Source organism: Oryctolagus cuniculus, chromosome X (genome assembly GCF_051225735.1).
Source record: "Oryctolagus cuniculus isolate XC-2025 breed Fujian yellow rabbit chromosome X, ASM5122573v1, whole genome shotgun sequence".
Classification (NCBI taxonomy): Eukaryota; Metazoa; Chordata; class Mammalia; order Lagomorpha; family Leporidae; genus Oryctolagus; species Oryctolagus cuniculus.
This window is the reverse complement of record NC_142888.1, coordinates 44,043,609-44,066,423: the sequence shown is the minus strand read 5'-3', so window position 1 is coordinate 44,066,423 and position 22,815 is coordinate 44,043,609. Positions and strand designations below refer to the sequence as shown.

General features: G+C 46.2%; 2 protein-coding genes and 1 long non-coding RNA gene across 6 annotated transcripts in view; 1 reads left to right on the top strand and 2 right to left on the bottom strand.

Moving 5' to 3' along the window:
- The window catches only part of LOC149119624 (uncharacterized), a 29,897-nt gene extending 26,421 nt beyond the window's left edge, over nucleotides 1-3,476 (bottom strand). The window contains exon 1 of the long non-coding RNA XR_016227623.1: nucleotides 3,287-3,476. This is a non-coding gene — a long non-coding RNA (uncharacterized LOC149119624). The remainder of the gene's footprint in view (nucleotides 1-3,286) is intronic.
- A 7,414-nt stretch (nucleotides 3,477-10,890) lies between these two features.
- Nucleotides 10,891-11,352, bottom strand: LOC100356070 (profilin-1). Its single transcript, XM_002720054.1, has one exon. The coding sequence runs from the start codon at nucleotides 11,350-11,352 to the stop codon at nucleotides 10,891-10,893; it is 462 nt and encodes a 153-aa protein (XP_002720100.1).
- A 7,294-nt stretch (nucleotides 11,353-18,646) lies between these two features.
- The window catches only part of MTMR8 (myotubularin related protein 8), a 134,288-nt gene continuing 130,119 nt past the window's right edge, over nucleotides 18,647-22,815 (top strand). For all 4 annotated transcript variants that reach the window (XM_089323756.1, XM_051827744.3, XM_089323755.1 and 1 more), the window contains exon 1: nucleotides 18,647-18,809. In XM_089323756.1, the coding sequence (XP_089179882.1) occupies nucleotides 18,786-18,809 (24 nt within the window). In that variant the 5' untranslated portion in view covers nucleotides 18,647-18,785. The remainder of the gene's footprint in view (nucleotides 18,810-22,815) is intronic.

Genomic DNA, 22,815 nt, shown 5'->3' with positions numbered 1-22,815 from the left:
CTTCTGGGTCTCCCAGGCAGGACAGCGGCCCAAGGACTTGGGCCATCCTCAACTGCTTTCCCAGGCCATAGCAGATAGCTGGATTGGAAGTAGAGCAGCTGGGACTGGAACCAGCGCCCATATGGGATGCTGGCACTGCAGGCAGTGGCTTTACCTGCTATGCCACAGTGGCGGCCCCTTTCACTCATATAATCAGCCAGCAAGTTACTGTTGTGGGACACAAAGTTCAAGAATCCCCAACTGGATTTATTACATGTTCTTTTCTCAGCCTAAGAGATGAAATCAAAGTAGAAATGTAGATAAGGTGCAGGTAAGAGAACAGGATTTATTTAAAGTGATAGTATCTGGGGCTGGCGCTGTGGCACAGTGGGTTAAAGCCCTGGCCTGAAGTGCCGGCATCCCCTATGGGTGCCGGTTCTAGCCCTGGCTGTTCCTCTTCTGATTCAGCTCTCTGCTATGGTCTGGGAAAGCAGTAGAAGATGGCCCAGGTCCGTGGGCCCCTGCACCCACGTGGGAGACCCAGAAGAAACTCCTGGCTTCTGGCTTCAGATTGGCGCAGTTCCAGCCATTGCGGCCAACTGGGGGAGTGAACCAGCAGATGGAAGACCTCTCTCTCTACTTCTATCTGTAACTCTTTCAAATAAATAAAATAAATCTTTTAAAAAATGATAATATTCATTCAGAAGTGAGTGTGGACAACCTCCCTCCACGAGGAGAGAGGGAAGTCTGCTCCCACCCAAGTAAGGTCACCCTTTTGTTGGGTAGGGGATGTTTCCTAATTTAATACCCAAATGGGGTGGTATTTGGGTAAGGTTCAATGCGTGTGGTGATATCTGGAAAGGTTTCATATGTCTCCACATGGAGCTCAGCATATGCATGGTCATCATGGTGTCTTGCGCATGATAGGAGAGTGTGGCTCAAGTGCATTATGGGAAGTGGGTATGCTAAGCCTGTGACCACGTTGGATCCCCACACAAGGGGGTGGGATTTTGCTATGCATGGCTCTGGCAAGGAGACTGCTGGCAGTCTCTGAGCTCCTTTTCTTGGATTAATTCCATGTTTAGCCTACATCAGTAATGCATTAATTGAGAAGTTCCTAGCACAAAAGTCTGGTAATGGGGTTACAAGACAAATAGTAATCGCTTGGGGTAACTTTCAGCCTATTAAGGGAGAAAAGATATGTATATGCATAGTAAGGACTAAAAGTTGAAAATGTTAAATGTTATGGGGCTAGTGCCATGGCGCAGTGGGTTAATCCTCTGCCTGCGGCGCCGGCATCCCATATGGGCACTGGTTCTAGTCCTGGCTGCTCCTCTTCCAATCCAGCTCTCTGATATGGCCTGGGAAAGCAGTAGAAGATGGCCCAAGTCCTTGGACCCCTGCATCCACATGGGAGACCAGGAAAAGGCACCTGGTTCCTGGCTTCAGAGTGGTGCAGCTCTGGCCATTGAGGCCATCTGGGGACTGATCCAATGGAAGGAAGACCTTTTTCTCTGTCTCTCCCTCTCACTCTCTGTAACTCTACCTCTCAAATAAATAAATAAAATCTTAAAAAATGTTAAGTGTTATGATAAAGGTGCAAAAAGAAGGTGGAGATAAGAAAGACATGAGGGAACACATCCAAACTTAGGGAACAGGGAATGTCCTTAGAGGATGATGTCTGGTGGCTGAGTCTAGAGAAACAGTTAAGGAATGGAGTGGGGTCAGGAAGCAGGTCAATTCTGAGAACACAATGGGCAAAACTATGAAGCATGTCATGAAAACAATGAGTTCGATGTGGCTGGACTGCAGAGGGAAAGAGATGAAAAGTGAGCACCAAGACAGCAGAGGAAGGTTAAGACTAGCTTCTGAGGGGATCTAAATGTCACTGTGAGTATTCAAAATTGTGGATGGGTCCTCCCAACAAGAATCAAGCTTCCCTGTTCGGGCCTTTAGCCTTCCTACAAAGGTCTTCCCTTATGCCTTTTGGGAACAGAATAGCCCTAAGTGGTATAGGTAAGGTGATAATCAGGGATCAGAGAAACAGACAAAGGAAATATGTCACCACACACTCTTCCAGGTTGCCTCTAAAACTTCTCCCATGGGGGTTGGTATTGTGGCATAATGGGTTAAGCTGCTGCCTGCAATGCTGGTCGGCATCCCATCTGTGTGCTGGTTTGAATACTTTGAATTCAACTCCACTTCCAATCCAGCTCCCTGCTGATGCACCTGAGAAAACAGTGAAAGATGGCCCAAGTCCTTGGGCTCCTGCACCCACGTGGCAGACCTGGATGAGCCTCCTGGCTCCTGGCTTTGGCCTGGACAGGCCTTGACCATTGCAGCCATTTGGGGAGTAAACCAGTGGATAGAAGCTTTCTCTCCCCCCCCCCTCATCTCTGCCTTTCAAATAAATCTTAAAAAAAAAATACTCCTTCTATGCCTGGCAATCTGAGATTGCTACTGCATCAAAGCTGCCTCCTAGAACTGTCACTGGCTGAAAATATCCAGCATGAGGCCAGCACTGTGGCACAGTAGGTGACAGAATCCCATATGAGTGCCTGTTGAATCCCATCTTCTTCACTTCTGATCCAGCTCCTTGCTAATGTGCCTGGGAAAGCAGTGGAGGATGACTTGAGTGCTTGGAACCCTGCCACTCACATGCAAGTCCTGGATAGACCTCTAGGCTCTTGATTTCAGCCTGTCTTAGTCCTGGACATTGCAGCTATTTGGGGAGTGAATCAGCAAATGGAAGATATCTCTCTCTTCTCCCCCTCTCCTCTCTCTCCCTCCCTCCATCCCTCCTTCCCTCTCTCCCTCTCAGCCTTTAAAATAAGTAAATAAAATCGTTTTAAAAAGAATTTTTAGAAAAGAAAATATACAACATGGCTACTGACTACATCTCCAGCAATGATTTGCAGCTATTCTAATATCATCATGGCCGACATTCCTGCTTCCATCATGTACCTGATGCCATAACACTTCTGAGACTACCTAAAAAGGCCAAAAATTGGGCAGTCACCAAATTCCTGGAAATCCCTGCCCCTTTCTGGAAAATGTTACCAAAAGAACTACCCTCTATGCTTCCAGATTACGTAAAGTGAAGACCCCGAACGTTTTGAGTTGTAGCTCACTCTAGAGTGTACCTACACACCCTCTTGAGTGTATACTTTTTTTTTTTTTGCTAATAAATGTTACACCCTCTTATCTTTACCTACATCTAGTCTTCAAATTCTTTCATGCGTCAGAGGCAAAAACCAGGACTCGTTAGCTCCCAAACACAAGGGTTTCTATGTGCAGTTCAACTTACTTATACAAGGCGCATTCAGTTTCTAGGGAAAGATTTCACTATAGCAACAGGCTGGTGCCATAGACTGGCCAGCAGTGCACAGCTTCTCTGAGTACAAACAGCAGGGTTTCTGCAGGGCAGCCACCATCTGGAATCCTTTTCCTTTCCCAGTGTACCAGCAGCGGGCTTCAGTCAGCCATAGGCCCAATTAAGCTTCTTGATGGGGGCATCTGGGTGCTTTATGTTGTCCTCCAGTGATTTTTTTCTGGGCCCCTCTAATTAAGTAGTGAGGCCATTTTTCCTCAGTAGCCCTATTTTTGTCTCTTTTTTTAGGACTCCATGTCAAGTCCCTCTCTTGCTCTTCAGGGATCTGTAGTATACCACGGTGAGGCTGCATCCAGGAAACCTCTAGAAAATATACTTCCACATTTAATGTTTTCTTTGGTTCATTGCCCCACCACTATGTCGAGCTCTTTTCTTAACAGCTGTCAGTGTGAAAAAGCCTTTAGGGAGTTTAGTTAACTATAAGCTCAATGTGAGGCAGCAGTGTGCTGTGGCTGCCAAAAACAAAAATTAATTCAATTTAATTATAATGAGAAATCTCAGGAGGGCAGCAAGAACTTTAGCTATGCTTTGTTGCTCCACTTGGGGAGGTAGCACCTGCTGCCTCACCACCATGCTTGAGGATGCTGCAAGTTGAGAGAGAAAACTGTCCTGGGAAGCTGCAATCACACTGGCCTCCTGGCAGTTCCTCACCAGACCAGGCTTGCTCAATGCCTTTGATCAGGCATTTTTCTCTGCCTAAAATATTTTCTCCACTTCTTGTGAAAAAGCTCACTCCTTCCCTTTCTTAGGATTCTAAAGAGAAATCTTCTCTCCAGAGAGGCTGACCCTGACCTCCGTATTTAAAACAGACCTCCCACAGCAGATGACAATTCAAGTATTAGTCCCTGTCACTCATGTGGAAGACCCAGATTGAGTTCCAGGCTCCTGGCTTTGGCCTGGCCCAGACTTAATTTCCATGGGCATTTGAGGAGTGAACCAGCAGATGCAAGATCTCTCTCTCTCTCTCCCTGTTCTACTTTTCGAATAACAAAATATAAAAAAAAATTAAAGATTGGGTGGAGGTTAGCCTAGATATACCCTGTCTAACATAGTAGTTAGTAGATACATGTGACTATCAAGCACTTATGAGGCTTGTCTCAATTGAAATGCATATGTAAAAATGCACAGATTTGAAGGTTTGGCATAAAAATGTGAACTATTTCACAACTTTTTTTATTGATGATATGTTGAAATATATTTTTGAAATGTCTTGGGTTAAACAAAACATTAGTAAGTTTTTCTTTTAAAGATTTATTTCTTTATTTTGAGTCAGAGTTACAAAGAGAGAGAGAGAGAGAGAGATCTTGCATCTGCTGGTTCACTTCCCAGATCAGCACAACAGAGAGGGCTGGGCCAGGCTGAAGCCAGGAATCAGAGCTTTGTCAGGTCCTCTATGTGGGTGGCAGGGGCCCACACACTTGGACTATCTTACACTGCTTTTTCCAGGCCACTAGCAGGGAGCTGGGTCAGAAGTGAAGCAGCCGGGACACGAACCAACGCCCACATGGAATTTCAGCATCGCATGTGGCGGCTTTACCTGCTATACTACAACACTGGCCCCACTAAGTTCATCTGTTATTTATTTCAATGTTGTCCACTGTGGGGAGCAACTCGGACTAGACTGTTACTCGAATTAAGACTTATTCTATGCATCTGCTCTCCCACAATATGGCGCTGGGAGAGGAGTAAACAGCTTCTACGCAGCTGCCTCTCGCCAACTTGAGTGATGACCTGCAGGAGCTGATCCTGCTCCTGATTGCAGGAGAGCAGCGTACCCACACTCGGCGTGTGGGTAGCAGAGTTGGGATTGGTGGAAGAGGACTATAAAGGAGGAGAGAGACAGCATGCACCAGGAACATCTATCTGAAGGAACACCTGAGCAGCCCCCAAGAGAGCCGGCCGGCGGTGTGCCGCTCCCCCGCGGAAGTGGGGAAAGTGGCAGGGGGAACCACCCTTCCACGGAGGTGGAAGGGTCGGTAGCCAACCCAGGAAGAACCAGCAGCAAGCCCCGGAAGGGCTGAGCAGACAAAAGAACAGCGCAGGGTCCTGTGTCGTTCCTCCGCGAAGAGGGGGAGCGACAGTCCACTAGAATTTTTTTTTTTTTGAGATTTGAGATCTAATCTTATTTGTTATTCTTAACCCTTATTTTTTTTGACTGGACTCATTTAGAAGTAGAAGCTGTCAGAGAAGACAACCTATGTCTCTTGGAAACGTCCCTGGCATTTTCCTTTGGCCTCCTTCATTCTCTTGGCGAAAAGTTTAGCATATTCTGCAGCTTCTTCCTTATTATTTTTAGTACGCTGTTTCTTCAAAACAATATGCCAGCATTTGTGTTGCAGGACACCTGGAGTAACGAGATACTGAATCTTGCATGCTTTGGTCCTAGATTCCTTACCTTCCTTGTTTGAGGGCTTTCTTACAACACAGTGGCATACATCATCTTCTTTAGAGAGACCGAAAAGTTTCAGATTCTTCGGGCTCTTTTAGGCCCCAGGTGACAGGGCATCATGGTATCAGTCAATCCAGGCATCTCTCTCTCTCTTTTTTACAAAAACGAAGTTGAGAACAGTCAAATTGGCATCGACAATGCAGCCCTGAACAGATCTGCAATTTCTTTCTCTGATTCTCTTTGGTCTGTAACACAAATGCCCTTTACTCAACAGTAGGCAGACCCGGCCACAGGTCAAGACACCTTGCCACATAGGAAAATCTTGTTTGTCATTCCCATCACTGATTCGGACCACATAACCCTTCCATTCTTCAATCAGAGCATTGGCAGCAACTTCCATGGCCATACAGTTTTCATTAAAAAAGTACAAAGTTTACATTCATCATCCACTTCAATGAGTTTCTGGCAGCCAGTTGCTGTGAAGGAAATATTCAGCTTCATTTTTTTTTAAAAAATATTTTATTTCTTTACTTGAAAGACAGAGTTACAGATATGCAGAGGCAGAAAGAGAGAGGAGAGAGAGAGAGAGAGAGAGGTCTTCCATCCGGTGGTTCACTCCCCAATTGGCCGCAATGGCCGGAGTTACACCAATCCGAAAAGCCAGGAGCCAGGAGCTTCCTCCAGGTCTTCCCACTTGGATGCCGGGGCCCAAAGACTTGGGCCATCTTCTACTGCTTTCCCAGGCCATAGCAGAGAGCTGGGTCAGAAGCAGAGCAGCCGGCACTCGAACCAGTGCCCATATGGGATGCGGGCACTGCAGGTGGCGGCTTTACCCGCTACACCACAGCGCCAGCCCCTCAGCTTCATTTTGAAGCAGCTGATTGCCTCCAAGGTGCCACAGAAAAGTAGAAAATTTAAAATGACCTATGTAACTGGTATCATAGTTGTAGTGGCTAGCACTACTCTGGAGACTTTGACCACTTCCATGTTTAAATGCAGAGCTTTACAAGCTTGTGAAGTATGTGTGTTCCTGTGTGGGGGCATTAGGGGCAGAAGGGGATTTATGTAATTAACACAGAGGAGGATTCTCTATAATCACTGCTCTTGAGGACTGGTTACAGCAGGGTCAAATAAGCACCCTGGGTTATTACTCAACCCCATCTTTCTCATTTCTTCTTTTTGTTCAAACCAGTTTGCCCCACAGCTGCTAGACGCAAGTCTTCACCCCCTTTTGTAACTCTTTCTCAACCATACTTCCCCTAAAAGGGACACCAATGACCAAATAAATGGTTCAAAGGTGAGGTCCACATTGGAAGAGGAAAATACAGTCATCACTACCTTGAATAATCCACACCCTGCAGAATACTCATTTTTAAAAACCTATCTTTGCCTGAAAAAAAAATGATTTTATGCATGTAACCACATCTCCTGGCAGGGTCTCATGTTGTGTTATTCCAGAAAAGTAATAGAGAAGTAAAAGACATTGTCCTCCAAATTATAATCACCCTAGGAAATAAAATGTGTGTGAAAGTTAAACAAAAACACATAACAGTTCAAAAAACGTTGGTCAGAGTATGATTAAGGGCCAAATACCTGGAATGCTAGCACTCTAGGAATTCAAATCAGGGTCAGCCCCAAGAACAAAGGTCTGAGGAAAGCTTCCTAGAGGAGGTAGTACTTGAGCTGGTCCTTGAAGGATACATGTGATATTATACTTTCCTAGATTTTCAGAGCTTGAAGGGCCCTTAGAGACATAGTACATTCCTCACTGTATAGGTAAGGAGACTGAGGCCAAGGGAGAAAGATCACAGAAAAAGTAGAGGTTAGAGGTTAGAACAAAGGTTTTTCTGGTTCCCAGTCTACTACTCTCTCTACCAGGCACTTAGCAGGGAGGGACAGTAATTGTAGGTGTAAAGAATAGTTTAACAGAGATTCCAGGTGGGGTTGGAGCTCTGGTGTAGTGGGTAAAGCTTCAGCCTGTGATGCTAGTATCCCATATGGGCATTGGTTCATGTCCAAGCTGCCTCCACTTCTGATCCAGCCCCCTGCTAATGGCCAGGAAAAGCAGCAGAAAATGGTTCAAGTGTTTGGGACCCTACCACCCACGTGGGAGACTCAGATGGAGCTCCTGGCTCCTGGCTTTGGCCTAGCCCAGTGCTGGTCATTGCAGCCATCTGGGGAGTAAACCAGCAAATCGAAGATCTCTCCCTAATTTTTCTCTGTAACTCTTTCAAAATGAATAAATAAATCTTTTTAATAAAGATTTTATTTATTTGAGAGGTACAGTTATAGACAGAGAGAGGGAGAGACACAGAGAGGTCTTCCATCAGCTGGTTCAATCCCCACATGGCTGCAACAGCTAGAGCTGAGCCAATCCAAAGCCAGGAGCCAGGAGCTTCTTCCGAGCCTTCCATGCGGATGCTGGGGGCTAAGCCCTTGGGCCATCTTCCACTGCTTTCCCAGGCCATAGCAGAGAGCTTGATAGGAAGAGGAGCAGCCAGGACTAGAACCAGCGTCCATATGTAATGTTGGCACCACAGGCAGAGGCTTAGCCTTACGTCACAGCACTGGCCCTGAATACATAAACCTTAAAAAAAAAATATCCCAGGAAAGGGCATTTACCCTAATGGTTAAGATGCCCATGTCCCATATCAGAGTGCCTGAGTTCAAGTCCCAGTTCCTGACTCCAGCTTCTTTTTTTTTTTTAAGATTTATGTATTTATTTTAAACTCAGAGTTATACTGAGAGAGAAGGAGAGGCAGATGTCTTCCATCCATGCACTGGTTCACTCCCCAGTTGGCCACAACGGCCGGTGCTGTGCCAATCTGAAGCCAGGAGCCAGGAGTTTCTTCTGGGTCTCCCACATGGGTGCAGGGGCCCAAGGACTGGGACCATCTTCTACTGCTTTCCCAGGCCATAGCAGAGAGCTGGATCAGAAATGGAGCAGCCGGGACCCGAACCGGTGCCCATATGGGATGCTGGTACTGCAGACGGCAGCTTTACCCTCTACGCCACAGTGCTGGCTCCCAACTCGAGCTTCTTGTCACTGTATTCCCTTAGAAGCAATAGTGATGGCTAAGATAATGGAGTCCCTGCCACCTATATGGGAGAACTAAATTGAGCTTCTGAATCCCAGCTTTGTCTCCAGCCTAGTCTCTGGCCGTTGCGAGTATTTGGGGAGTTAGTCAGTGGATGGGAGATCTTTATTTCTCCCTCCCTCAACCTCTCAAATAAATGATGTATTCTTTAAAGCCCAGAAGCTGAAATGTCTGAAGGACCTACTCTGTTTTAGTTGGCTTTTGGTTACTTTAACTAAAATACCTGAGAGAAGCTTCTTTGGAAGGAAAGTTTATTTTGACTTATAGTTTGGAGGTTCATAAGTCGAGATCAGGCAGCCCCAGTAGTCTGGCATCTGGCACAGCTGGCAATGGTCGATGTGTGTGATGAAACAATCTCACGGTAATCCGGGAAGCAGAGAGACACGGGAAGCACACCCAGCTTATATAACCACTCCTGTCTTTTTTTTTTTTTAAGGGAAAGAGTTTATTAGGGGAAACCTGACAGACTGGAGGGAAGGGGCCAAGAAGGAAAAGAGGGAGAAGGACTTAAGGCATGCGGATCTGGCTGAAAAGCCCATGAGAGTATTTCAGGCATGGAAAGCCAAGACACTCTGGGGAAAAAAAAAATGAAAGATCTCCACGAGTGAGATCCCAGTGGAAAGAATGGGTCATCAAAGAAGGAGGTACCTTTCTCTGAAGGGAGGAGAGAACTTCCACTTTGACCATGGCCTTGTCTAAAAATTATCAGAGTCAGTGAACTCAGGGGGCTTCCATAGCCTTGGCAGCTCATGACAAGAGCCTAGGGTGATTACTGATGCCATAAACAAGAGTGTCAATTTGTTAAGTCAACAACAGGAGTCACTGTGCACTTACTCCTCATGTAGGATCTTTGTCCTTAGTGTGCTGTACATTGTGATTTAATGCTATAACTAGTACTCAAACAGTATTTTTCATTTTATGTTTCTGTGTGGGAGCAAACTGTTGAAATCTTTACTTAATGTATGCTAAACTGATCTTCTGTATATAAAGAGAAATGAAAATGAATCTTGATGTGAATGGAAGGGGAGAGGGAGTGGGAAAGGGGAGGGTTGCGGGTGGGAGGGACGTTATGGGGGGGAAGCCATTGTAATCCATAAGCTGTACTTTGGAAATCTATATTCATTAAATAAAAGTTAAAAAAAAAAGAGGGAGAAGGAGATTGTAAGAGAGAGAAGGAGAGACAGAGATCAGGAGACGGAATGGGGCGGGGGAAGGGGGGAAGGAGAGAACCAGGGGTTCAAGAGCAGGTCCTTTTAAAACTTTGCTAGGGGGCAGGCAGGAAAGTAGGAGCAGTGAATCCCATTAGGATGGGGGTGGAGCTGACACCAGTGGTTGGCCCATGTGGCCACCTGGCTTCCAGCAATGGTGGCGGGGGCTAGAGTCTAGGATGGTGTCAGGGTGTAGATTGCGCCATAGATAAGACTGCACCATTTTCCTAACATCTCCCCCTTTTGTTTTTTATAAAGCAGGAGTTGTATGGGATTACATTAGTCCCAAAAGTCCAGGAGGGGTAGAGGGATGATGATCTGTCTTTAGAGCTACTTCCTGCTGACATGGGGTGACGAGGTACTCTCTGCTGGCATGGGGCAATGTCTCAAGCCACTGTCTCCTGGGCAGGGAGCCAAGTATATCCCTGTAGCAGCATTTGATTGACCCCCAGGTTGCTGAAGGCCTTTGAAGAACCACCTTCTGAGGACAAGACCCCAGTGACCTAAAGACCTCCCACCAGACCCACCTCTCAGATGCGCTAATTAGAGCAAGTCTCCACCCTTAATCCATTGACTATTAATCTAACACTCTGGAGTTTAACATCTTCATGAGTTTGGGGAGCCAGGTCCTGCTCAATCTATCCATAACACTCTCCAATCGGCATCTCTTCTCAACACATAATCACATGATCATCATTCACTGAAACAAACACACCTCCAAACCTAGTATGGGATATTTCTTCCTTAAGAAAGTTTTAATTTAGCAAGTGAAACATATGACACTGAATTCAAATTACCGGTGAAACGCCAACGCTGTTTATTTAGTTACACACGAGCCACGTGTTGATGAATGGCTTCTCTGATGTAACCCGCCATCTCAAAAGCTTTGAGGTTGAGCGGCCCTCCTTCTGTTCCTTTTTGTCCCATCACCACAAGGTATGCAGTTTCGATCTGAACTACTGTCACTGCCTGGCTGCCGCGACTCTGGCCTTTGGTGCGCAGGTCCATGGTGTTGTTGCCCTCGGTGTACAGGTTGTCTCGGATCAGCAAGCATTTGATCCCAGCAAGAGTGATCCCCTGGAGAAACAACTTCTCTCTCTCATCTTTTGCCAGCAGGATCTGAACTTCTTCCTGGGTCAACTGATTCAAGTTGCCTTCAGGATAAGAAGCTAATAGCCAGGGTGGGGAGTTGGTGATGATTGCAGCATCACAGCATACCCTAGTCTGTAGGAAGAGGGTGATACAGTCCTGCCAGACTTCTTGGCTGATATTTCTTATGCACTGCATGATTCACATAAGCTGTCTCTAGGAGATGAATCCAATGTTGGTCTTCAAAGGAGGGTCATTGACAGTTGGCTCAAGAAGTCCAATAAGCTGAGATGGAAATAAGCTAAAAACAGTCTATTTCATCTGGCCTCTCCCCAACAGCAAGGGGGAAGTGGTCTTGATGACTTGCATGAAGTTATGCCCCACCTGCCTTCTGCTGTGGGTAAGCTGTCTCTGGAGCAGCAGTGAGGTCACAAAGGCTCTGTGACCTTTTAAACTGACATCATCAACTACATCATCAATGACCCCTAGCAGTAGCTTTCTGAGGCTGTATCTGTAGCTAGTGAGATGATGGGGAAAGCTACATGTACTTACTTCCCTGGGGAATCATGGGAAGAACACCAACCCCTCTCCCCCAACAGTAGGAAATCCCTGAAAGTAGAACATAAATGGGCAATAACTGGGTTGGAGGCTTGAATGTAAAACAAGTCAAATGAGACTTACTGTAGCAAGTAGTATCTCATGTTGGCTAATCTTGCTGAGACCTGAGCTGCAGGTAAAAAGTGGAAAAAAACACAAGCTCACCAGTTCACAACTTCTTTTGGGACGACCACAACAGCCTCCTGATCAGTTTATTTGCATCCAGACTCCCTCCCTTTAGTTTTGTAACTGGTCCTTACCAGCTGTGAGTCTAGAGTCATTCATTCTCATCCAGGCATTCAACAAGTATCTATGAAGCAAGTATCTATGAACTACTAGTGCCAAGTAGTTTTCTAGGCACCAGGTTACAGTAAGTGAAAACAACAGAGACAGATCACTGCTCTCGTGGAACTGACATTTTAATGAAGAGGGACAAATAATAGATTACACTAGTATATTTTCCCTGAACATATATTATGAGCCTAATACTTTCTTCTTTCAGATCATTTCTCTTATTCTCAGGCTTTCTTTACTCCTGTGGGACTCCACTCTGATTCATGACTCTTCTGTGTTCTTCAGCAAATAACTGCCTATACCTTTATTCAACAAATATTTACTGAGTAATCATTCTGTGCCAGGCTTGCTCTAGACTACAGAGATCTATCAGTGAACAAATAGTCCCTGCCCTCATGGAACTTGACAGACCAGAGGGTGCTATAAGTAAATAGATCAGGTAGTATTGATAACTATGAAGAAAAATGGTTGGGGGAATAAAAAACATTGGAGAAGAAGTGCTGGTCATTTTTAAAAACTTTTATTTAATAAATATAAATTTCCAAAGTAAAGCTTATGGATTACAGTGGCTCCCCCCCCCCATAACTTCCCTCCCACCCACAACCTTCCCATCTCCTGCTCCCTCTCCCATTCCATTCACATCAAGATTTTCAATTATCTTTATATACACAAGATCAATTTAGCATATATTAAGTAAAGATTTCAACAGTTTGCACCCACACAGAAACACAAAGTGTAAAGTACTATTTGAGCATTACTTCACATTGGACAACACATTAAGGACAGAGATCCTACATGGGGAGAAAGTGCACAGTGACTCCTGTTGTCGACATAACAAATTGACACTCTTGTTTATGGTGTCAGTAATCACCCTAGGCTTGTCATGAGTTACCAAGGCTATGGAAGGCTTTTGAGTTCACCGACTCCAATCTTAGTTAGACAAGATCATAGTCAAAGTGGAAGTTCTCTCCTCCCTTCAGAGAAAGGTACCTCCTTCTTTGATGGCCCCTTCTTTCTGCTGGATCTCACTCGCAGAGATCTTTCATTTGTTTGTTTTGCCAGAGTGTCTTGGCTTTCCATGCCTAAAATACTCTCATGGGCTCTTCAGCCAGATCCGAATGCCTTAAGGGCTGATTCTGAGGCCAGAGTGCTATTTAGGGCATCTGCCATTCTATGATCTGCTGTGTATCCTGCTTCCCATGTTGGACCGTTCTCTCCTTTTTATTTCTATCAGATAGTATTGTGCTGGTGATTTTTTTTTATGTAAGTTTCTTAGGTAAGGATTCTCTGATATGGTGGCATTTGATCAAAGATATGACAAAGATGAGGGAGTACACATAGAGATACCTGAAGAAAGAGCACTCCGAGCAGAGAGACGAGCAAGTATAAAGGGTCTGAGGTAGGACTATGTGTCATATACTTGATAAATATAAAGGACGTCAATATGACTTGAGCAGAGAGAGAAAATAGTGATCAAAGATGTAGTCAAGGGCCGGCACTGTGGCTCACCTGGTTAATCCTCCACCTGCGGTGCTGGCATCCCATATGGGTACTGGGTTCTAGTCCTGGTTGCTCCTCTTCCAGTCCAGCACTCTGCTGTGGCCCAGGAAGGCAGTGGAGGATGGCCCAGGTGCTTGGGCCCCTGAGCCCGCATGGGAGGCCAGGAAGAAGCACCTGGCTCCTGGCTTTGGATTGGCACAGCGCCGGCCGTTGCGGCCATTTGGGGGGTGAACCAACAGAGGGAAGACCTTTCTCTCTGGCTCTCTCTCACTGTCTATAACTCTACCTGTCAAATAAAAAAAAATGTAGTCAAGAGGTCCTAGACTTAAATCACATGTAGCAATGCCCAGGCCATGATTAATTAAGGCTTTCACTTTTACTCTAAGATAGGGAGCCATTAAAAGGTTTTTAAAAAAGAAGTGATGTCATTCTGGATTCTAGAGTCCAGAAGATGCTATGTACAGAATGGATTCTGGGGGACCAAGGCCAAAGCATAGAGACCACAGGGGAGAGACTTAGGCAATAATCTAGGGAAGAGATAACAGTCTTGGGCCAGGGTACAGGATTGAGGAGTGGTTGGATTTAGGGAATACTTCAAAGCACAAGCTGATAGGACTTGATGAGTAAGGTGTGGAATATGAGAAAAAGAGGATGTTTCCAAAGCTTTTTGGCTTAAGCAATTTTAATTTGATTTGAATGCTTATGCTCCTTCTAAAATTCATGTTGAATCTTTTTTTATTTATTTTTATTTTTTATTTATGTATTTATTTATTTGACAGGCAGAGTGGACAGTGAGAGAGAGAGACAGAGAGAAAGGTCTTCCTTTGCCGTTGGTTCACCCCCAAATGGCCGCCGTGGCCAGCATGCTGCGGCCTGCGCACCGCACTGATCCGATGGCAGGAGCCAGGTACTTATCCTGGTCTCCCATGCAGGTGCAGGGCCCAAGGACTTGGGCCATCCTCCATTGCACTCCTGGGCCACAGCAGAGAGCTGGCCTGGAAGAGGGGCAACCGGGACAGAATCTGGCACCCCGACTGGGACTAGAACCTGGTGTGCCGGTGCTGCAAGGCAGAGGATTAGCCTAGTGAGCCGCGGCGCCGGCCATGTTGAATCTTAATCCCCAATGCAACAATATTAAGAGACGAGGCCTTCAGGAAGTGATTAGGCTAAGACAGTTCCATCCTTATGGATTAGATTAGTGCTTTTATAAAAGGGCTAGAGTAGGACCGGCGCTGTGGCGTTGCAGGCAAGGCCACGCTGGCATTCCATATGGGTGCCAGTTCAAGTCCTGGCTACTCTGCTTCCAATCCATCTCTCTGCTATGGCCTGGGAAAGCAGTAGAAGATGGCCTAAGTCCTTAGGCTCCTAAACCCTTGTGGGAGACCCAGAGGAAGCTCCTGGTTCCTTGCTTCAGATGGACACAGCTCTGGCCATTGTGGGCATCTGGGGAGTGAACCAGCGGATGGAGGACCTCTCTTTCCCTCTGCCTCTGCCTCTCTGTAACTCTGCCTTTCAAATAAATAAATAAATCTTTTAAAAAAAAACAGCTGGAGGGAAATATTGCAGTGCTTTTTTGCCCTTCCTTTCCTTCTGCTATGTGAGGACACAGTATCTCTCCCTTCTGAGGATGCATCACTCAAGATAACATCTTGGAAGCAGAGAGCGAGCAGCCCTTACCAGACATGGAACCTGCTGGCACCTTGATATTGGACTTCCAGCATTCATAACTGTGACAGATTTCTTTTTTTTATATAAATTACCCAGTCACACATATTTTGTTATGGCAGTGCAAACAAACTAAGATAAACAAGAAGGATGGAGTTCCATTTCCTGAAATGAGAAACACTACAGGAGGAATATGCGTGAGGATGGAGGTAGAAATCGAAAGTTCTATTTTGAATGTGGTGTGCTTGAGGTGCCTCTAAAACATCCTAGTAGACAAGTCAGTAGGCTGTTAGCTAATATATAAGTTTTTTATTTTAAAAAGTTAATTGATTGATTAGTCTTTAAATGAAAGGTAGAGAGACAGAAACAGAGAGATCTTCTATCTGCTGCTGGTTCACTCCCCAAATACCTGCAACAGCCTGGAGTGGCCCAGGCCAAAGCCAGGAGCTTGGAACTCAATAGGGTTTCCTCATGTGAGTGGCATGGAATCAAGTACTTGAGTCATTATCTGTTGGTTTTTGGGGTGTGCATTAGCAGAAAGTTGGTACTCAGAGTAACACTGGGACTTGAATCTAGGCACTCTGATATGGGATGGCTGTCCAAAGCATCATCTTTTTTAAATCTAAATTTACAATGGCCCGGGCTGGGCCAGGCCAAAGACAGGAACCTGGAACTCTATTTGAGTCTCCCACATGTGTGGCAGAGACCCAAGCAGCTGGATAAAACTCCACAACTTTCCCAGGTACATTAGCAAGGAACCAGATTGGAAGTGGAGCAGCCAGGACTTGAACTGGAGCTCATATGGGATGCTGGCGTCCCAAGAGGTGGCTTAACCTCTTGTGCCACAGGATCAGCCTCCCCTTACCCTCAAAGCATCATCTTAATGACTGTGCCAAATGCCCACCAGAGTTTAGAGAACAGATTAGGGCTAGAAGGTTGTCCACAAATTGATGCTATTTAAAGCCATGAAACTTGATAACAGCATCCAGTGAATAAATGTAAATAGAAAAGAGGACAAAAGTCTGAGCCCTGGCAGTATTCAAACATGTAGAGATAGGGAAGATGAGGGAAATCAGAAATGGAGATTGGGAAAGAGAAGTCAGAGAAGAGGAGAGAGAGTGGTGTCCCTGAAGCCAAGGGAGGAAAATGTTTCAAGGAGGAGGGAGTGATTAAATACTGCTGAGAAAACAAGAAGAGGTCTGAGGACTGATCGTTGGGTTTTGCAGCGGAGAGACTATTTGTAACCTTGACAAGAACAGCTTGATGTACTAGTGGGGGCAAAGTTTGATTAGAGCAGTTACAAGGGAGAATGGGAAGAGAGAAAAAGAAATGGAAACACGACTAATTTAAACAAATGTTTGAGGCATTTTGTCATAAAATACAACACAAATGGGACAATTATAGGTGGGAGACAGGAATATGAGTCAGAACAGTTTTTGTAAGATTGTAAACATTATAGCACGTTTTTGTGTTGATGTAAATGGAAGGTGTGACAGCTAAGCAGGTGAGGGAGGATGATTGAGTGGATAAACACAAAGGTTGCCTTAGGAACACTCAGGAACAGTTTATTTATTGAAGGCACATTATATGGATTCACATACAGGGGAGCAAGCAGATCTGGTTGTAGAAAGATGTGGAAGTTCCCTTTTGATTCTTCTATTTTTATCATCAAACTAAGAAACAAAATAATCAACCGAGAAAGAGGATAACAGAAATGTTCAATTATCAAGTTGTGGAAGAGAAGATAACCACTAATTTTCATTGTGCCCTTCTCATATTCCTGACATTTCACACACATTACCTCTTTCTCCACAAGAACTATATGAGAATGGGTTTACAGGTGAGAAAACTCAGGCCCAGAGAGGTTGTAGAATTTGCCTAAGGTCATGTGTCATGAGCAAATAGCAGGGCCAAAATCTGAGCCTAGTCTGACTAGAGTCCACATACCCTTTTCACTATTCCAAACACCATGGACATGAGGTTTTTTTATCTGAGTAACTAGAGGTATGGCGGTGCCACTACCAGGAATAGGGAAAACTTGAGCAAGAGCAGGTGGCAGAGATGGGAGAAGGCAAGGGGCAGGGAGAGGGTATGAAAGATGAGTTAGTTTGGGTCGTGATGTCTTTAATGTGCTAGCAGGAACAATTAAGTGGAAATCTCAGATGGCAGTTGGAAGTTGTAAATTTGAGTTCAAGAGAAAGGTCAGGCCCAGCTCTGTGGTGTAATGGGTGGAACCGCCACGTGCAGTGCCGGCATCCCATGTGGGCGCTGGTTCGAGTCCTGGATGCTCCACTTCCAATCCTGATCTCTGCTACGGCGTGGGAACGTAGCGGAGGATGGCTCAAGTGTTTGGGCCCCTGCACTCGTGTGGAAGAACTGGAAGAGGCTCCAGACTCTTGGCTACAGATTGGCCCAGCTCTGGCCATTGTGGCCAGCTGGATGGTGAGCCAGCAGATGGAAGCCTTCTCTCTCTGCTTCTGCCTCTCTGCTTTTCAAATAAATAAATCTTAAAAAAAAAAAGGTCGTGGGGCTAGTGTTGTGGTACAGCAGGTTAACTTGCTGCCTGCAACACCAGCATCCCATATGGGCACTGGTTTGAGTTCTGGCTGCTCTTCTTCCATCCCAGCTCTTTGCTATGGCCTTGGAAAGCAGTGGAAGGTCCTTGGGCCCCTGCACCCATGTGAGAGACAGATGAAGCTCCTGGTTCCTTCCTGGCCCAGCCTTAGCAGTTGTGCCCATTTAGGGAATGAACCAGTGGATGGAAGATCTCTCTCTCTCTCACTCTCTGTAACAATGTCTTCCAAATAAATAAAATAAATCTTTATGAAAAGAGAAAGGTCACCAGGTTTGAGATGTGAAATTGGGAGTCCTCTATCAGATGGTAAAAGTTTAGCTGGTGGAAGAGATTAAGGTTACCAAGCACTTGGGCTGTCAGCTGCTGCCTTCCCAGGCACGTTACAAGGAAGCTGTATCAGAAACAGAGTAGCAGCTGGACTGGAGCCAGCACTCCACTATTGGGATATGGGCATCCTCAGCAAGGCATAACACACTGGGCCACAAATCTTGCTCCAGTAGTTCAGGTTTTAACTAGTTTGATGGCGGAAGACATAAAAATGAGGGACAAGAGAGGAGGAGGCAATGCCTCTTCATACTTCAAAAGATATTCTATGATTTGCCCAAGGTTACAGCTACGAAGGTCTGTGGAAACCCAGCAGCCAGTAGGGGACACCCTGTGTTATCTCCGCAGAGTGTCATCGTGACATCGGTGCTCAGAACATCAAGGAGTGTGAGAAAGGGGGCAACATTCCAATCTGGGTCTTAGAAAGTGGGCCAAACGTTGAGTGTGAACCAGAAGAGTCAGCTTCCCGAAGAAAAGGGCATTTGCCAGGAAGCAAGATGGCGAGACCAGCTACTGAAGAAGTATCGCGATATGAGCTTCCGCGAGGATCAGGTGACGAGAGTTGGAGTCAGCACGAGGAGGGCGGGGGTAGGAGCCCGGATTGGGCCAGAAGGTGGCGGGAGCGACGCTGGCGGCCCAAATACCGCTGAGGGATTTGGTGGCGGGAATTGCTGTCATGGACCACATCACGGTGCCCAAGGTAAGGGAAAAAAAGAAAAATGAGGCGGGACTGGGAGCCGCGAACGCCCTTTCGGTTCTTAGCGGGGAGCCTAGGCACACCCCCTCGTAGCCTTCTCAGGGTGCTCTTTGACGCCCCCTTCCCGTGCCGGGACCGGCGTTTTCTTTCTAGGTCACACCCCCTTTCAACCAAACTGAACTCCTCTCGGGACTCAACTGCGGGCGTCGCGGCGGTGGCGTTGCCGTCGCGGGAAGCGGTGGTCTGCGCCAGCCAGCGTCCCCCGCGCGACACCGCCGCCGCGACACCGCCCCCGCGCCCTGTAAGAGCCTACGGCTCCCCCGCCCCCCAGCCCTCCGACCTCCGCGCCTCACGGCTACCTCCAGCTTATTCCACGCTCGCCGCGCTTGTAACTGCCTTTCGCGAATACCCGGCGTGGTATCGCCGCCCGGAGAGTTACTTCCTTTACCCGTCCTCCTGGCGTCCCCTGCCCCTAGCGTTGGTCGCCGACTGCTCGGAGCCCTAGCCCCACCCCGACTCCCGGCGTGGGTGGGTGTGTCGGGTGGCTGTTTTTGGGGGGCGCCGCGTCTCTCCAGCCCAAGCTGGGCTTGAGGAAGGGGGTGGAGCTGAGCGGACCTGGCCCTGCCCAACCGCGTGGAGAAACCTGAGGTGGCGTCGCCTGCCCAGTTCGTGCCTGTTTCTAACTGGCCCTCACTGAGAGCTTCTTTTGCTACTTGTTCTTGCTCATATTTTTTTTTTAAAAAACTTTTATTTAATAAATATATATTTCGAAAGTACAACTTTTGGATTATAGCGGTCCCCCCCCCATAACCTCCCTCCCACGTGCAAACCATCCCATCTCCTGCTCCCTCTCCCTTCCCATTCTTCATCAAGATTCATTTTTAATTATCTTAAACTGTTGAAATCTCGCGCATCTTTTAGGGAGCCTGTCTTCTCTTCCTGCCGCCAGCCCCTTTCCATATAAATCCTCTCCCCTCTACCGGTTTTTTCCCTCCTATATGATTCTGAGGAGTTCACAGCTAGTCTTGTGAATTTCTTCTATTGCTCCTAACAAACGTGGCCCGGGCTAACCGGGGTCCACACAAAAGTGTAGCGTGTTTTAGTTGAAGGAGTATGGAATTTGAAGCCAGGGAGACTTGCCTTAGGGTGCTGGTTCCTCCCCCCCCCCCAACTGCTAGCTAAAGACTTTGGACTATTTAACCTCTCTGAGCCCTGAATTTCCTCATCTACCAAATGGGGATAGGGAAGTTTGCCCTGCTTGTTTCACAAGGTGGTTGTGAGGATTAAATAAAAAGATGTTTATTAAAGCTGTATTATAACTAATAGTGTTCTGCCCACCTGTTAACTTAAAACAGGGGTGGGGAACGTTTTTTTCTGCCAAGGGCTATTTGGGTATTTATAATTCACAAGCCATACAAAATTATCAACTTTAAAATTAGCCAGCTATAGATTTGTTGAATTTAGAGTCCCACCTCTGCTTGCCTTGGCAGGGCCAGATCAAATGACTTTGTGGGTCTTCTACAGCAGCCAGCATTCCCCACCGCTGGCTTAACACCTTGATGCTGCCTGATGTGCAACACAGGAACTCCAACTATTAAACTTCTGCTTTCCTGATTCCCTCTTTCTGAATGGAAGAGAGCCACATCCTTTGTAGCAGCCAGCCTTGCCTTTTTCTGGGTCCTGTCCTTTTCAGGTCTTGTCGTTTGCACCAGGTTCCCTGCTATGTTATAGGATAGTGGTTCCATTAAAGCAAAAGGCTGTCTGCTATCTAGACTACTTCTACTCAACCAACTAACCTTGCCTAGTTTAAAAGCAGCTCACCTAAATACTCTTTGTGGTTCTCTCCCCCCAACCTTTGACACTGGGGGAAACGGTGAGGCAGAACTGCCCTTGCATTTGAGTGTTAAGATATTAAAATACTAAAATCCTATTTTTAGGTGATTAAAATTATAAACAAAGCTGGCTGTATGGTCATTGGAACGGAGAAGAAATAATTAAGTGAGCCACATAAAAGCAATCATAGCGGCTAACACATATTGAGTATTTATATGGTAGGTGCTAAGCTAAATGTTTTCATGAAATAGATCTTCAGTCCTTACTAAAACCTGAATGGGAGTAACAATTATTCACATGTTACAGATGAGAAAACCGAGTCCTGGGTGGAGTGACTTGTCTAACAATACGAGTGCTCAGTTTCACACGTGCGCGACTGGAATTTGGACCCAAGAGAATATTTTTTTAAAGATTTATTTATTTATTTAAAAGTCAGAGTTACACAGAGAGAGGAGAGGCGAGGGGTGAGGCATCTTCCATCTGCTGGTTCACTCCTCAATTGATCGCAATGGCCAGAGTTGTGCCAATCTGAAGCTGCACCAATCCAAAGCCAGGAGCTTCTTCCGGGTCTCCCACATGGGTTCAGGAGCCTAAGGACTTGGGCCATCTTCTACTGCTTTCCCAGGCCATAGCAGAGAGCTGGATTGGAAGTGGAGCAGCCGGGACTCAAACTGGAGGCCATATGGGATGCTGGCACTGCAGGCGGCGCCTTTACCCACTATGCCACAGTGCTGACTCCCCAAGAGTATATTAACTGGCATTGTGGCCAGACTCCATTTCTACTACATGGATGGAGTTTGAGTCTTTTAAAAATTTATTGTCATTTTATTTGAAAGGCAGAGACAGGCAGAGAGAAGTCTTCTAGCCTCTGGTTCACTCTCCAAATGCCCACAACAGTCAGAGGCTGAACCAGGCCAAAGCCAAGAGCCTGGAACTCCATTTGTGTCTCCTACATGGGTGGCAGGGACTCAAGTACCTGAGACATGATCCACTGCCTTGCAGGATATATATTTGCGGGAAGCTGGATCAGAAGCAAAGGAGCCAGGACTCAAACCAGGCACTCCAGTATGGGATGTGGATGTTGCATTCAGTGACTTAAGCTACTCTGTCAAACATCTCCCCATTGTGTGTTGCGAAATACAAATAAAAACCGCAAATAAGATAATTATTTAAACAAATTTGGCATTTATTTTGGTGCCTGGCAGGACTGTGAGTGCCCAGAGGTGGTATTCTGTTTTTTTTTTTTCTTTTTTTTTTCTCTCCTGAGTTTCTGGGAAGGATTAGGGCTGAACTAATGGATAAGGATTAAGATGGCATCCCTCTTTTTTCTTTTAAGATTTATTTATTATTTGAAAGGTAGAATTACAGAGAGGCGGAGGCAGAGAGAGAGGTCTTACATCTGCTGATTCACTCCCTAAATGGCCACAACGGAGGAGGAGCCGCAGAGGAGCCGGGTGCTGCCTCTGGATCTCCCACATGGGTGCAGGGGCCCAAGGACTTGGGCCATCTTCCACTGCTCTCCCAGGCCATAGTAAAGAGCTAGATCCGAAGTGGAGGAGCCAGGACTCAAACTGGCATCCATATGGGATGCCAGCACTGCAGGTGGCAGCTTTACCCTCTATGCCACAGCACCAGCATCCCTCTTTTTAACTCACTGTTTCCAACAAAAGGATAAACATCTGTCTTGTCTACTTTAGGACAAAGAGATAATTATGAGTTGGTCTGTCTGCATGTCATGTGCAGAGATTACTTTTAAATTTTGTTTTCTTGGGGACTGAAATTGTGGTGCAGCAGATAAAACCATGGCATGTGACATTGCTGTTTCACGTTGATGCCAGCATCCCATTTTGGAGCCCCAGTTCAAGTCCTGAGCTGTTTCACTTCTGATCTTGCTCCTTACTAATGTGCCTGGGGAGGCAGTGGAGGATGGCTCAAGTACTTGATCCTTTGCAACCCATGTGGGAGACCCAGATGGAGTTTGGGTTCCTGACTACAACCTGGATCAGTCCTGGCCCTTGCGGCCATTTGAGGAGTGAACCAGTGGATGGAAGATATCTCTGTGTGTTTCTGTCTCTGTTCTCTCCCTGTCTCTCTGTCACTCTTTAAAACAAACAAATCTTTAATTTTTTGTTTTTTTTTTTCTTTTTAAATGTATTTCCATTTTATTTGAGAGATA

Coding starts and splice junctions, on each gene's coding strand:
- LOC100356070 (XM_002720054.1), bottom strand. CDS start 11,352: ATGCAGTGCATAAGAAATATCAGCCAAGAAGTCTGGCAGGACTGTATC.